The sequence below is a fragment of the Typopeltis vanoorti genome, chromosome 11 (assembly GCF_054136105.1).
Source record: "Typopeltis vanoorti isolate ZY-2024b chromosome 11, IOZ_Tvanoo_1.0, whole genome shotgun sequence".
Taxonomy (NCBI): Eukaryota; Metazoa; Arthropoda; class Arachnida; order Uropygi; family Thelyphonidae; genus Typopeltis; species Typopeltis vanoorti.
In genome coordinates, this window is record NC_143559.1 from 87,466,832 (window position 1) to 87,482,780 (window position 15,949).

The window sequence follows — 15,949 nt, forward strand, 5'->3', positions numbered from 1 at the left end:
AGAATATTTAAAATCTGTTTCTTGTTGAATATATTTGCAGAATTTCATTTTGTTGCTCAATTGTCTGTCATTGATTTTGCAATGAAAATCAAAGAAATATCAACATGAATTAAACAGTTAAATACCAAAACAACTTCGCAACATAAGCGAGGTAGTTTAAAGTTAAGAAATTTGGAAAAATGGTCAGTCAAATCTTGAACATTGGCTAAAATTTTGACTTAACTATTAAAATAGAAGAAATCAATTTAAGCATAAACTGTGGATCAACAACTGAGAGTGACATTATGAAAATAATTAAATGCTTATTTCATTTGGTTGTTTTGAAGAAGCGTGCTATGAAGCTATTTTGAGAAATATTCATAAATAAAATTAACTAGTTAATAAAAACTCATCTTGTTGTTTAGTAATTCAGAGCATTACAAAATAGCATGATAATACATATACTAGGCATTGTGATTAATCTTGTCCCATTAAATGCTATTTTATAGTTGTTTTTTATTTGTTTATTAGAATTCCAGATATAAGAAAATTGATAGTTTATCCCAAGGTAAAAGCCTATTACAGGAAGCATCTCTACTACCTAAAGTATCCACTGAAGTAATGCGAACTGCTAGGGAAAGACACCAGCGAGGTTTAATGTCACCATGGATTTTTCAGGTCCTTTCTCAGGTAAAAATATTTGTCTGATTTTATCACTGAATTTCTTAAATTGTGAAGCAATTGTAAATTTATTAACATATTTTTAAATTTTTGTTGTATCAAATTTGGAAAAAGTTAAAATTCAATGGAATTATCAGGCAAACAAATTGTGGCACTAACTTTGGGATTGCCTTTCAGATCATTAAATAAAATGTTTGTGCTCATTCAGGTCTTAGTGTGGTGAACTTATATGGGAAAAAAATAGTTCATTATAGTGACTCCTTTTTCTTAACATTGGTGCTACAAGACTTGGGCAGGGAATTTTTGTAGTTTGTTATGATTAACATGTTTGCTGTGCTGTAAGTTGCCTTTATTACATGAAATGTGTGAAAAGGCTTATGTGTTTGTCATACATGTTGATTAATTTTAACAATATAGATGAGAACACAGACTAATAAGAAAATAACTATTTATTAACTTATTCCTGATATTTCACTGGTATTCTTTCCAGCATTTTCAGAGCACAAAAACCGTTTGTTACAGTATGCGAAACAACAACAATCTGGATGGGACTAGTTTGAATAATTGTAACGTACAACACAAAGACCAAAGTCCTAATTGCTATGGCAAGTTGGGTCTAGCAGACAATGCCATGGAAATCCCCTGTACATTGGATCGATTGGAAAAAAAAACAAAAGTGCTGCACAGAAGTTATAAGTCAGAGAGATTGTTCTTGGAATCAACGGAAGCCTTGAAACATAATTGATGACCTAATTAATACTTGCTTTCTCTGTTTTTTTTTTTTTTTTTCCAACATAGATGGCACCTAATTAGGACCTTTAGTCTTTGTGTTGTGCATTACAATTGTTCAAACTAGACCCATTGTTATACCGAATTGTTGTTGTCTTGCGTACTGTGGCAAACTATTTTTGTGCTCTGAAGATTCTGGATAGAATACCAGTGAAATATCAGTAATAAGTTAATAAATAGTTATTTTCTTATCGGTCTTTATTCTCATCTATACCATTAAAATTAATCAACCTGTATTACATGAATTTTTACTAGTGGTCACTTGATAGACTAGTTCAAATAGAATGCTAATTAAATGTTGAAGCTTAAAGTTGAAATATCAATATAAATTAGTTTGATTGTTAGTCTTGTTTAACTGACTCCAGAATGTGTACTATAAAAAAAAGTTGCAGCTATTCATGAAGACAGAAAATGTCTTTTCTGGTCTTGGTGATTGGCATCAAACCAAACAGCAATTTGAATGTTTTTTGTTTTTTTTTAATAATCAGAATACTTGATAACTGGGTCTAGGTCAAGGTGGGCCAACACAGTCCATTGGAACACCAGCCATATAGGATTTACCTTAATTATAGAAAGTAAAATTAAGATAATTTAACTTCATTTTAGCAGCATCGTAAAAATTAGTTTTTCATTAAAATAGAATTTATTTTAATTGATCAAACTAATGGATAGAGCTTGGATACATGAAATTTATGATATGATCTGGAAAGAAGAAGAAAAATGGTTTGACCTACTCAGTGGACAGTCCATAATTTCCTAATTCTTGTTCTGTTTTTCACTGAGGATGAAAAATATTAGGTTTGTTTATACAGTAGATGTACAGTGATGTGTTATAATGAAATACAGAAAAACCTGGAATAAGACCCATAGAATCCTATTCATGAAGGCGATTTCCTATCACCTTCATGATAGGAAACTGAATTTTTTGGTAGCAAATAACATCAGTAGACAGAGGAAATCATGGGAAATCTTACAGAGATAGTAGGATGCTGTGGATTGGCAGGAATCATACATAAACCACAAAATGAGAACATTAAAAATGTAGAAATGCCAAAAAATGAGAAACATAAGAAAGAACTAATAAAGATGAAAATCAAGAATGAACATATAATTTCAAAATGTTATGGTGGCATTAAATTAATGTCACTAGCCTGATTAAATCTTCATAATGAACTAAATATGTGCTGACTATACCATTAAAAATCAAATTTAGGTGAAAAATTCTAAATCAGAAATTTAGAATTATTTATCTTATGGATAAAGAATCTCTAAATCAAATGAACAATAGCAGACCACCAAAAATACTATACAAATATAAAATAAATGGAAGAAGAAGAATTGGAAAACCAAGAAAGTGAAGACATGAAACTGGAACAGGCTACTTGGCCTGAAATTCATGATAGAAAGAAGATGGATAAAGAATTAAATAAAGATCAAGAGAACAGTAATTTATGCTTAAAATGATTTATTTATTCAAAGAAATGAAAACATAGCATTTAACATCAAACAAATTTAGTCATTTGTTTCCATTTTTTCAATAAATTTCATGATAGTATGCATAAGCATTTAGAAACCTGTAGCAACTTTTCTAGTGCACTTGAAATTTGAATCTTTTGACTGGAAAATCTCATTTGCTTTTTCTCTGTATTGAAAAGCTTTGTCAAGTCAAGCCCTTTTAGAGTGAAGAAAGAACAGGAGTTTCAGTTGTTACATCTTCTTCCTCAACTTTTTTCCCAATTTGTCATTTCAAGGAGGTTTTCATCGCTAAACTCTCCATTGTATGCTCGAAGCATATTAATGACATTAATGAGTATTGTACGGGTATGCACATGGATTGAAATGTCATATTTATTAATGTTTAGTATTCTAAAGGAGGTCTGTGTTGGGCCTCCTTTAGCCTGAATTACAGTGCATGCCCTGTATATACTTCAGTGAGATATGGGTTGGGAACAACCTTCATTAAATGCTTTGGTCGTTTGCTGCAGTTACGTGGTTACTATAGTGACACTCTTAGACAAGCAGTGTGGACTATTTTTCCACTGATTAAACATCTGGGATATCCCTCTTTTTGAAAAACCATCAGCTCTACTGTTTTCAAAATAATGGTCACCCACAATAAGCCTCTTATATAACTCTGAAAGATCCTTTGTGTTTTTTCATTGTGATCGACACTATTGATGATTACTGACCAACAACTTTCTTAAATAGTTGCCTAGAATAAGTGATGATGCACTCAATCAAGTATTTTGCATAAAGGCTTCTAATTCAGTGGCTGATATATGTAGTTATTGCAATTAATATTTATAGTTTCAAATTTGTTGACACTTTTAAAAAAATAACTTATAAACCCAGGCATTCAAAGTGTGCCTTGCATGCCTGTGTTTAGTTTATTATAAAGATTTCAGTTAGGTGACATTTATTTAAACTAATGTAACATTTAGATTAAGCATTATTTCTGAATTTATCATTTCGTACTCTTCTAGTTCTTTGTCTTCCATTATTGTTTGCATCTGTACTTTTCTATGTTGCTGTTTAACATGCTTTACATACGGTTCCTGTCAATTCTTTGTGTTTTGTCTTCATTGTCCAGTTTCCTACAATTTCTTTTCTTTTGTTTTATTTCTTGAAATATTTACTTCATTCTGTTTCTCAGAATTTCTTTTGCATTTCCCGTGATTTTTTTTATTTCTCGCTATAACAAGTGTGACTGTGCTTAAAACCAGTTTAGAGATTTGATTAATCAATCTATAGATTCTCCTGTTGAATTATATTTTGCAGTGTTTTTAAATTTACATAAAATTTTTATATTATGAAATTTCTTTCAAATAGTTCATTATTTTTATGCATATTTTAAATTGTTTTTGACACATTTGAACATCATTAAAAAATATACATGCTTGACCATTAATCATCTCTATTATCCAGAATCTCTCTTATGTAAAACTTAAGGTACATAAAAGATGATGATTAGAAATGCTATTTTGAATGTGTTAACACACATTAACAGAATTGGAACATCTGTAAGCAGTAAAATGTTTGTAAACACCTGCAGGGTCAACAAACATCGCATAAAAAGAATGCAAGAAATACCTTTCCTACCAACTGTGGTCAGTTAGATCTAGTTGGCCATGCCCTTGGATACCTTGCACAGAATCAAATCAGAAAATATCAAAACTACCATGCTTTACTGCAACACACAAATACAAACGATTTTTTTTTTTTTTTTTTTTTAGAATCAATAGCAGATTTAAAAGGCCAACCTATCTTATTATATATACTTGTGTTAGAGTTGGGAAACTAATTCTAAGCCCTTCTGCCCAACAACTATTGCTAGTCAACAGCACCCATAGAGGGGAACCCCTTATATGACTTTAGGATTCTAATCTTTCCCACTTATTGTTTTATGTTTTTGTGTGTGCTTTTATGGTTTTAAGATTTTTCTCTAATGTATCTGTGGTTGAGACAAAATAGGATCAATTAAACTTGTGTTTAATTATTTCTCTGTGCTCATTCCATTAAGCCTAATAATGGGCACTAGTCAGTTACTAACAACTAACGTAGCTTCTATCATTCTTGTTCTAGAGCAGATCTCCTAGTCAGCTTTACCCACCTTTGGATATATGCCATGGAAAAGTTTGGAGACACTTATGTTGTTGCTCTTGACATTTCGAGACCACGTGATTAGCACTGGCATAGATGTACTTACCAGGCTACCATCTTTTGGTCTGCTTCAACTGTTTATAATTGGATTGTCAGTTCATCTTCAGTAGTTCATTGTTCGCATGTAATATAATTTCCTCTCTTCAGATTTTCTCAACAGTGTTGGAATTCCCCAGTGTTGTATGCTTTTACCCACAGTCTTCCTCCTGCACACAAAGACCTTCTCTCAGTAACCTGAAATACTATCTATAGATTTGTTGATGACTGTGCACTTGTCTTTTTTTCATTTGACTAACCTTGTTTATAATGCTCACATCTTCCAAGCTCGAAGATTTTCATAACCTTAAGCATTGATTTCTTGCGTTTTTTTCAGTGGATTAAGGAACAACCTGGTGAATTTCATTTTCACCAGACAATCCCAAGTTCTTTCAGATAACATTAGATTTCCCTTCTTGAGCTGATTTATACCTCCTGCCTTTCCTAGTACAAATACATTACATCCATAGTCTCTTCACCTTTAAGAAAACTTAGTGTCTTTTCATTCAGGATCATCTACCACTTTATAAATGCAGACACTGTAAATCCCAGATCTGTCCAATCTTAAGATACTGTTCTCCTATTGTGGCTAATACACCAAAACATCACTTAAAATACTTGTGTATCCAGAAAAAGACAATAAATAAACCTCTCCCAAATATAGTTCAATCACTTTCTCATTGACATTCTTTTATACCTCCTATATCATTCTTATTATGTATTTTCGCTGGCCTGGTTGGCCGAGTTGTTAACGTATCCACTCTCCGGCCAGGAAGACGGCTGCAGATTCGAATCCTCCTAGGCATGGATGTTTGTGATTGTCTTCCATCTTCATACATTCATTCATACAAGCGAATAAACACTCTCCCAAGATGGACTGGGTCACCATTGGAGAAGTAGACCGAACCCTCCTGCAATGGGAGAGGCCGTCACCCTGTAGTGGGTGGAAAATAGGCTGATCATCATCATATGTTTTCATGAGCACTGCCTCACTGAATTGGCCACTGTCACTGTTCCACTTTTCTCTAATCATATAAAAACACAACAACTGCTGGATAAATTCATACACAGTTCAGTTTCAAACTCGTTGGACACTTCTCGTTTTCCTCTTTTTTCTTTGGAACAGCCTTCTATTTTTTCGACAAAGTGGTCCCCCCCCCCCTTTGTTGTTAATCACTTGTCCACACATAATACTTGGGCTTTCAGTTTACAGCCTCTTGTGTGTTGATTTGATATATAAAAGGAGATACCAGAAAGAATCTTTGTCCTAATGGTTTTCCTCTTATAGCAGTTGGACATAAAGTTATGTTCTGGAATTAAAACATATATTCAGAATCACTGGATATATATATACACTGCTTTGAAAGAAGTCAACAGACATCCCCCATGTGAAAGATGTGTTGTGATAGGATGCCACGTTGTAGGCCTATCTGTTTGGCAAATTGTTGACAAATTGGACCATCCCATATCAACAATCAGTGATACCATACTGTCAACTGCAAGTGCTAACTGCAGTGGATGACCCACCACATGTGACTTTAGGGTGCTATGAAGGATAATGTGCAAAAGCACGACATTCATTGGCCGACATGTTGAATGCAGATTTCTAGGCATTGACTGGAACACAAATCTGCACAAAAACATTCAGAACTGAGGTTCACAACATGGGTTTCCATGTTTGGACCACAATATACCAGCCAAACATTACCTGAACTAACATGGAGTGCCATCTCTAGTAGTAATGTTGGACATGGAAACTTGGAAAGCTGTGTTATGGAGCGAAGAATAATGCTACACCTTCTACTGAGTAGATGGATCTCATGGGTGTGGTGGATGCTTGGTGAACATCTCTAACCGGAGTGTGCGGTTATGGTATAGTCCTGTTTTTCCTTGTTTGGCCTTGAGTATCTGTTTGTAGTGTCACAAACATTGAACGTTCAGGAGATATCTGAACATTCTGGACAATGCAACTTCCTACTTTGTGGCATTTCTTTGGAATTGACAATTGTTTCATTCAGCAAGACAATGCAATGTCATAAGCCTGCTGCTGCAACCGTGTGGACATAAACATCACCACTGTCTTCCACAGGACCTTGATCTAAACCCTGTTGGAACATCTGTGGGATGAACTAGAACATCAAGCAAGGCTAAAGAACATCTGCCCTACAACAGTCCAGGATCTCATTGCATGACTGCAAGATGAATGGTCCAAAATTCTCATTGATTGCTGTCATACATGTGGAACGTATGCTCTAGGATTGCTGCAGTCATTGCAATGAAAGGAGGTCCTACATCTTAAGGTGAGTGCCATGGTTGTTTGTTCCTCACAATATGGTGTCCGTTGACTTCTTTCCGAGCAGTGTATTTATTTTTGTAGGCAATGGATTGAAAACATGAATCCTTTGCTCCCCACTTTATTCCTCTTTGGAGTATCAGAAAAGGTCACCATTAAACTTCAAGTTCTTCAATACTTTGAGCCTTTCTGGTTAATCAGTGACCACTGGTTATGGATTTCAGATGATCCTGGCTAATATCTTAACCTATACTATCTGAACATCTGTTATTGTAGAAAACTTTGGAGAACTCTACTTAACATACTATCATTCCTTGTCTACTTTCTGCTCTTTGTAATGGATAACATGTTTTCTTTCTGGCATTTGACTGCATACCATTACAGACACTTCCTCTCTTCTCTAGATTTCTCTATCAATGCAAGAGCACTCAGGACTCGATCAGAAATTCTTTATTGATTAAAACCTTTCTCCTATCTGTAGCTTTGCTAATTGTAATACTTACTTTGTTCCTCTTACCTTTCCGAAAGCTTTCAGTACTCAAGACTGTAAGCCTCAGACACTAATCTTCATGCATTTATCGGTGGTTACAGGTAACCTTGATGTTGAAACTCGGTCCTTTCTTTCTTCAAACTCATTTCTGATTCCCACACATTGTCACATCTAATTTCCATAGTCTCCAAAGACTTAGTGTCCATTTCATCTCAAGGTATTTTTCACCTATCCAGCTATTAATTATTTACAAATTCACTAAACCTCTGAATACTATTCTCATATTTCAATTCCTATTCGAAAAACCTTTAAAAGTTGAGCAATTCATTTAATCCTTTATCTTGCAGACTGAACTGCCATTCAGCAGTTTTTCCACCTTTTAAATGTCTACCATGCAAACATCTGCATAACTGCTGTTCACAGTCCAACTTGTTTGTCTTTCTTTCTTTCATGTTGTCATTCCTTCTTTGGAATAGTCTTCCTCACTCTGTTCTCCAGTGTCTGTAATCTCCAGCTGTTCAGTAAAGAATATCTGCATTTCTTTTAATTGTTGCCTAAGCACAACAGTAATGGGTTGTAGTTCTTACAATATTGTGTGTGTGTGTAATTAAAAATCATTTACTTATGATGCTAATAGCCATATTTATAGACAAATAATCTTTCCTTGTGATAAACATGTAATGTATTGCTCTCTTAATTAACATTGAACGAGGTCACTTCTTTCACTCAAAGCATTATATGTAAATCCCACCCATTGGGGGGGGGGGGGTTAAGATTTACTTCTAAATGACTGTTAACCTTATACAAATTCCTCCAAACATGTCTAGTTATAGACACTCCTTAAATTCTTAACTTTGTGCAGATTGGAGCAGTTATGCTAATTAGTTAGATGTATTGTTATGTATTGTTAGTGATTTCTAATAAATAACAGGACCTCTAGCTTTGAGTAAGGCTTTTTTTTTCACCAGAAGTCAGACCAGTAGTGTTAATGTTGTTTAACATACTATGTAGATTGGAACATAGCTTGTTTCTTTGTATGATATATATGTATGTATTAACAGATGATGACCTTAATATGAAGATCAGAATGTCAGATGATTGTTTCGGTTTATAACTGAAGTTTTACTGTGACACTGTAGTTGTTTCCTTAATTTTTCAAAAATGAATGCTGATCACTATGTAACTCTGACAAAAATGATTGAAATAACTTACTCTTTATATAACTGCCGGCCTGGTTGGCCGAGTGGTTAGCATATCTGCTCTCCAACCAAAAGGCTGCGGGTTTGAATCCCACTGTGGGCATGGATGTTTGTGATTGTCTGTAATAAAATTAAATAAAAAAAAAAAAAAATAGTAATGGTGATGGTCAGCTGTAGATGGCATTAGTGTAGATGATGAAGGTAGTTGCAGTTACTGGAGTGGTGGAAATATGGAGAGTTGTAGAGTAGGTGCCCTCCCTCAATGAGTCTTTGGACTCCTTGGAGGTGTTATATAATAATAATAATAAATGACAATTCATTGAAGCAGTCATTCAATGAAGAAAATCACTCAAGAAATGTATTTATATCAAAGAGAGAAAACAATATAACTTGGTATAACATACAGGAAGTGAAATAGTACAAACTATTCAAGTATGAAATGTAGCTCCCATTTTAGTGCTCAGTAACAATTTTTAGTGTAGCCTATCTGTTTTCTGCTGAATATTTGTAAGGCACCCTGACTGGCAAAATGGATAATGCCTCTCTCTCTCTCAACAGTATGCTTTGGCTTGAATCCCACTGCAGCTTGGATGTTTGTGTGAATGCCTTCAGGCAGTAAATGAATTTCATCATCCTGCTTATTCCTGTATTGGCTTGAAAACCATGTTTGTTCTCTAGAGCAGGGTTTTCATATTATCTAATGATGTGTTCACTCCTGATGCACTAAAATGTATTTTAAATTTATGGCTTTTCATGGGTTAGGTTTTTAAATCTACACAGTGCAGTTTGCAGTTTAAAGCTCATAGTTACCTTAAGACTTTGGGTGAGATTTTTTTTTTCCCCCACAAAGCAAAGAAATCCAAGCTTAGAATTCTTGCCATCATAAAATCATCATGTCTTGCCACATAAAATTTCTTTGCATGGATTCTTACAAAGAGGCCAAAATGTGTAAATTTAATTTTTTCTTCTTAGTATATAAAAAAAAAAAAATTATGCTAAATATTTATTTTGTAGTTTCAGTTTAAAATATATAGATAATTAAATTGAATTAGCTTATTTGTGTTTCTTTGAGGAATATACTGACTAATTCTAAAAAAAATAGTAAAAACTAATAATGAACTGTTCTAGAAAGTTTTTTCACTTGGTTATAAATTAAATTGTACAGTATGCTCATGAGATATCTTGAACTGGGCTAGTTGTATATGGAGGCTATTGATTTTACAGTTATGCAAACTACCAAATATCAAGAGCTTTACCATGTCTTACCATCTGCAGCATAATGGCATGCATGAAAGATTGAATAAAAACATTAAAAAATTGTCAAATTTAGCATGTGCAAAAATGAATGGCAATAGGACTATATTTCACATGCTTTTTTCTGTATAGAACTGCATTTGCATTATTAGTCATAGATTCAGTTTTTCCAAATAAATTATATATAACTCATATTTGTAGATTTAGGGACTCAAAAACACACGTGTTGAACATAACTAGGGACATTGTTGAACATAATAAGGACTCAAAAACACATGTGTTTTTGAGTCCCTAAATCTACAAATATGAGTGCTGATCACCGTGTAACCCTAAAAGAAAAAATTATATATAACAATTCCTGATACTAGCTTTCAAGATATCGATGATTACTTGGAAACAACAACTGGAAATTTTCATGGTGTTTCTTTAATTTATAAAGAAACATAGTAAAACCAAGTTTTGATAGATGTAGATTGCATAAATAAATTTAGGAGAAAAATTTAACTGTAATATTATTGATAAGGCTAAAAGGAATGATGTAGCAAATTAGATAAAACAGCAATAGGATTATTTTGAATCATAGAGAAGTTGTCTCCAGTAAATTTTAAAATACAAGATTTGCATCCATATAAACTTAAGATACATTTGTTTAGGATTCAAAGTTTCTGTATTCAAGAAAAGGATATATTGGTACAAGAGAATAATTTAAAAAATATATATATTAACAAATGAGAATGACACAAATAATGGTTATTCATCCTCTCAGGTGTAAGGGCAAAATTCCCAACAAATCTAAAAGCAAGTACAGAATCCCAGTAAGAAATTATAGGGACCAATCTAGAGGAGGAAAGTAAATTTAAATTGTCAAAACTTCAAATTACTCTTCAATAAATAAGTACGTAAAATGCATTCCCCTAGCCGATTAATTATTTATTAATGATTTGGCCAATACTGCAAAAGATTATAAGTCTTGTAATATGTTTTTTGAAAGTTTTTCCACTTGGTTATACTATAAATTAAAGATGCCAAGAAATTATATTCTTGGTTTAATTCTTTATCCAAGTGTAAGCAAACAAAGCTTGTGCATGTAGTAACTTCATGACTGGACAACTTGTATATAGAGGCTAACGACTTCGAATAACTTGCCTTAGTATCCTTAGTGATGTGAAGTCATTAGACTCTATATGCGAGTTGCCCAGTCATGAAGTTACTTCACATGCAAACTTTGTTTGTTTACACTTAGATAAAGGATTAAACCGGAATATAATTTCTTGGCATCTTTAATTTATAGTATAACCAAGTGGAAAAACTTTCAACATCTATCTCTAATACAGAGTATTTTAGTAATTTAGTGTGACACCTTGACTACAGTAAAAACCCCGAAGTTACGCGGTAGGTGGGACCAACAAAAAGTACGTAAGTCGAATTCGCGTAACTTATAATTTTGCATGTAATTTATATATACAAACATACAATTGGGGCCAAAGATTTACAAAAACACCGATATTTTTTAAGAAATATAATCATAATTGTAGCTTTTCGTACGTAAAAAAAGAAAGTTATTTCAATGTCGATGGTTTCATAAAATCTAATAGATTCGTCTGACGGCATAATGTCATTTTCTTGTCACGCAAAATTTCTTTATAGCAAGCTAATGATTTTTTTATTCCTTGCCTTGTGGCTACATTCGTTCCTCGTTAGAATCTATGTCCTCCAAAATCTGTAAACCTTTCTTTTATGATTGTTCTTACTGTGGATTCCTGTAGATCGAACTTCTTTGCTAGCTCACAAATTTTCATTCCACCTTCAAAATCCTTAATAATGTTGAGTTTTGTTTCCAAAGTTTCCGATTCTTCTACTTGCTAGCAGTAGAAGAGTCAGACTCGCTTCTTTTGGATGACGTTATTATTTTTTACGTGATAAAATTTTTATTAAGAATATAACATTAAACAATCGCAAGGTTTGTAGACTATGAAAATTGTGTATGAATGGAGACCGCACGAAACACATCAGTGCTTGTTCACAGCATGTGCGACACTGGCGAATGCAGCCGGCTCCTGAAAGATACGACTAATGGTGAGACGTGAAGCGGGATGGGAATAGTACATATAAGAAACTGCATAACTCCAGATTCGCTTAAGTCGGGGTATGACTGTACTTGTATATGGAAATGTGATTTCTGCATTACTTCAACGTTGGTATCACTTCTGGATCTGGCTCCCACTGATGAGATCTCAATAAAACCAAAATCATTCTGGGTAGCAAACCTTCCCATAATGCATAGCATTATACATGGCTGCAAGGATATGTGTTTTGCATTATGGGATGTGAAACTAGCATTAGCCTCTATATACGAGTTGCCCAGTTGTGAAGTTACTTCACATATAATTTCAGACCTAGTCACATGCACATTAAATATGTAAGTTTCATTAATATTTTTTTTTTTAAATTAAATGAGAAAAAACAAAAATAGATATTTAAACTGTTGTGGGTAGAACCCACATAAATAAATTACCTTGATGGACCTGTGTTTCACTCAGGATTTCTCCATGAGTGCAGGTCACAAAGATGTTTCCAACGATCTCGATCTTGAGCCTGTCTCTTCTATGTTATACCCATAGATTTCACTAGTGAATCTTCCTATCTTGTAGGTGGTCTTCCTGGCTTTCTCTTTATTCTTGGTTGCCAGTTGGGTATTCTATATGTCCATCTGTTATCCCTGAGTCTGGCTATGTGACCTGCCCATCTCATTTTGCTTTTATATACTGCACTTACTACATCTTTTATGCCTGATCTCTTTCTTAGTTCTGTGTTTCTAACATGTTCCATTTTGCTTATGTTACAAATCCTATGTTCTATTGCATGATAAGTTATTCTGAGAGTCTCTTCTTCTTTTCTCATCATGTTTCTGATCCATATGCGAGTGATGGAAGAATGTCACTATTAAATAGTTTTGCCTTTGCGGAAATGTCAAGATTTGAATCAGTAAGTGTTTCTTTTAATTGAATGATAGCCATGCAGCTTTCTTTCTTTTTTGCTAGTTCTGCAGATAAATCGTTATTCATTTTTGTTGTTTGTCCTAACTAATTGTAGGAGTCAACTTGTTCTATAGGAATGTTATTAATACATAGGTGACTGTCACTTCTTTAGATGTTTTTGATCCATTTTGTTTTTTCTAGATTCATTTCTAAACCTATCTTACTGCTGTTTGTGTATATTTTTTCACCCATTTCTTCTAGGTCTTTTAGGTTGTGCGATATCAGTACTAGATCATCGGCAAACATAAGGATTTGTAATTTTTCACCATCTATGCTTATTCCTCCATTTAGGTCTATTTTTTTCAGAATGTATTCTAAGGTGCTGGTAAATAGATTAGCAGAGATTACATCGGCTTGGTGAACCCCTCTCTTTATATCTATATTTATAGATTGATCAAATAGGGTTATTTGTGTGGTCTGATTTTTGTTAATTTCTTTTATCATGTGGATGTAAGTAGGTTCCACATTTATTTCCAGTTAAGCACTGATGAGTTAAGCATCAAATCAAATCTATGGTATCAAATGCTTTTTTAAAATAAATAAAGAGGAAACATAGAGGGATTCAGTATTCTCTCCATTTTTCTGTTAGTTGTGAAATGACCTGGATATGATCTATTGTGGAGAAGCCTCTTCTGAATCCTGCCTGCTCTCTACTGGAGTTGTCTTCAAGCGTGTTTTGGATTCTGTTCAGTATTACTCTGTTCGTGATTTTATATATGTGAGAGAGTAGATTGATTGGACGATAGTTTTTTATGTCCCCACTGAAGAGACCTCAATAAAGACCACCCGCAGAGGTGGACCAAGCTAACATCACTCTTATCTCAGTATCTCCTATAATACAAAACACATCTCCTTGTGGATATGTATAATGTTATGCATTAAGGGAAGGGCCACTACCTAGACTAGTTTCGACCTTTATTGAGGTCTCTTCAGTGGGAGCCATGCCCAGAAGTGGAGATACTAGGCAGAAGTAATGACTAGGTCATCTTTACCTATAGGAGTTGCCAAAAGGTGTGCCAATTTTTTATTAAATTACTCTGGATTTAGAGAAAGATGTTGAAAGTTTATTTTTCACTTGGTTAGACTATAATAAATTTAGTTTAATCCTTTATCCAAGTGTGAGCAAACAAAGTTTGCGCCTGAAAATATCTTCAGGACTGGGGTAAGGTAGTACAACACCGGGCAATTCGTAGCAAAGGTGGACCAAGCTAACATCACTCCTAACTCAGTATCTCCCATAATGCAAAACGTCTCCTTGCAGATATGTATAATGTTATGCATTAAGGGAAGGGCCACTACCCAGACTAGTATCGACCTTTATTGAGGTATCTTCAGTGGGAGTGAGGAGTGATGTTATCTTAGTTCTCCTTTGCTACGAGTTGCCAAGGGATGTACCACCTTACCTCAGTCCTGAAGATATTTTCAGGCGCAAACTTTGTTTGTTTACACTTGGATAAAGGATTAAACTAAATTTATTATAGTCTAACCAAGTGCAAAATAAACTTCCAACATCTTTCTCTAAATCCAGAGTAATTTAATAAAAAAAAAAGGTGGTAAACCTTTTGGCAACTCCTATAGGTAAAGATGACCTCGCCAGCCATTGCTTCTGACTGGTATCTCCACTTCTGGGCCTGGCTCCAACTGAAGAGACCTCAATAAAGGTCGAAACTAGTCTGGGTAGTAGCCCTTCCTTAATGTATAACATTATACATATCCGCAAGAATATGTATTTTACATTATGGGAGATACTGAGATAGGAGTGATGTTAGCTTGGTCCACGTTTGCTACGAGTTGCCCGGCGTTGTTACTACATTACCACAGTCCTGAAGATATTTTCAGGTGCAAACTTTGTTTGCTTATGCTTGGATAAAGGATTAAACAAAATTTATTAAATCTAACCAAGTGAAAAATAAACTTTCAACATTATCTCTTCTTTGTTCCCTTTTTTGAATAGAAGTAGAGTTTTTGAGGTCTTCCATTCCTCTAAAATCTTTCTTTGAAGTACCACATGAATCTGGCAGCCAAGGCTTTGAAAATAATTGGTCCAAAACTACAAAAGACAACCCAAACAAATAGACTACCACAAGTTCAGGAAATACATAGAAGAGAGGCCAAATGGACTATTAAGAACTGTTACATATCAATGATTACTATATTGACTTTATTAATAAATTCGACGAGTGCAAAAAAAAATCAGAAATTCCTGTGAAACAAAAGAAAAGAGAACGACTTTCATCTTAAACTATAGAACTACTGTAAAAGAGCTGAAGAAATCTGAAGAAAATTTTCTAGAATACAAAATTATCTGTAAGTTACTAAGGAAAAGAATTCCAGAAGACTACAAAGATTTCAGGATACAAAAACTAAGTGAAGCAAAAACCAGCCTGAAAAAAATAGAGAAAGACTTAAATTTTAAACAGTCAAGTCCTGAGGTCCTTTACTAATTTTCTTAAGGGCATGTTCTATTTCTTCTGGAAATACATCTGGTATATTGTTTGGTTTTGGAATGATAGGTTCTGAAACTTTGCAC

General features: G+C 33.9%; 1 protein-coding gene across 4 annotated transcripts in view; it reads left to right on the forward strand.

The window, feature by feature from the left end:
* LOC150101831 (constitutive coactivator of PPAR-gamma-like protein 1 homolog) overlaps positions 1-15,949 on the forward strand; it is a 326,792-nt gene that overhangs the window by 161,631 nt on the left and 149,212 nt on the right. For all 4 annotated transcript variants that reach the window (XM_090400106.1, XM_090400107.1, XM_090400108.1 and 1 more), the window contains exon 8: positions 511-669. In XM_090400106.1, the coding sequence (XP_090256232.1) occupies positions 511-669 (159 nt within the window). The remainder of the gene's footprint in view (positions 1-510; positions 670-15,949) is intronic.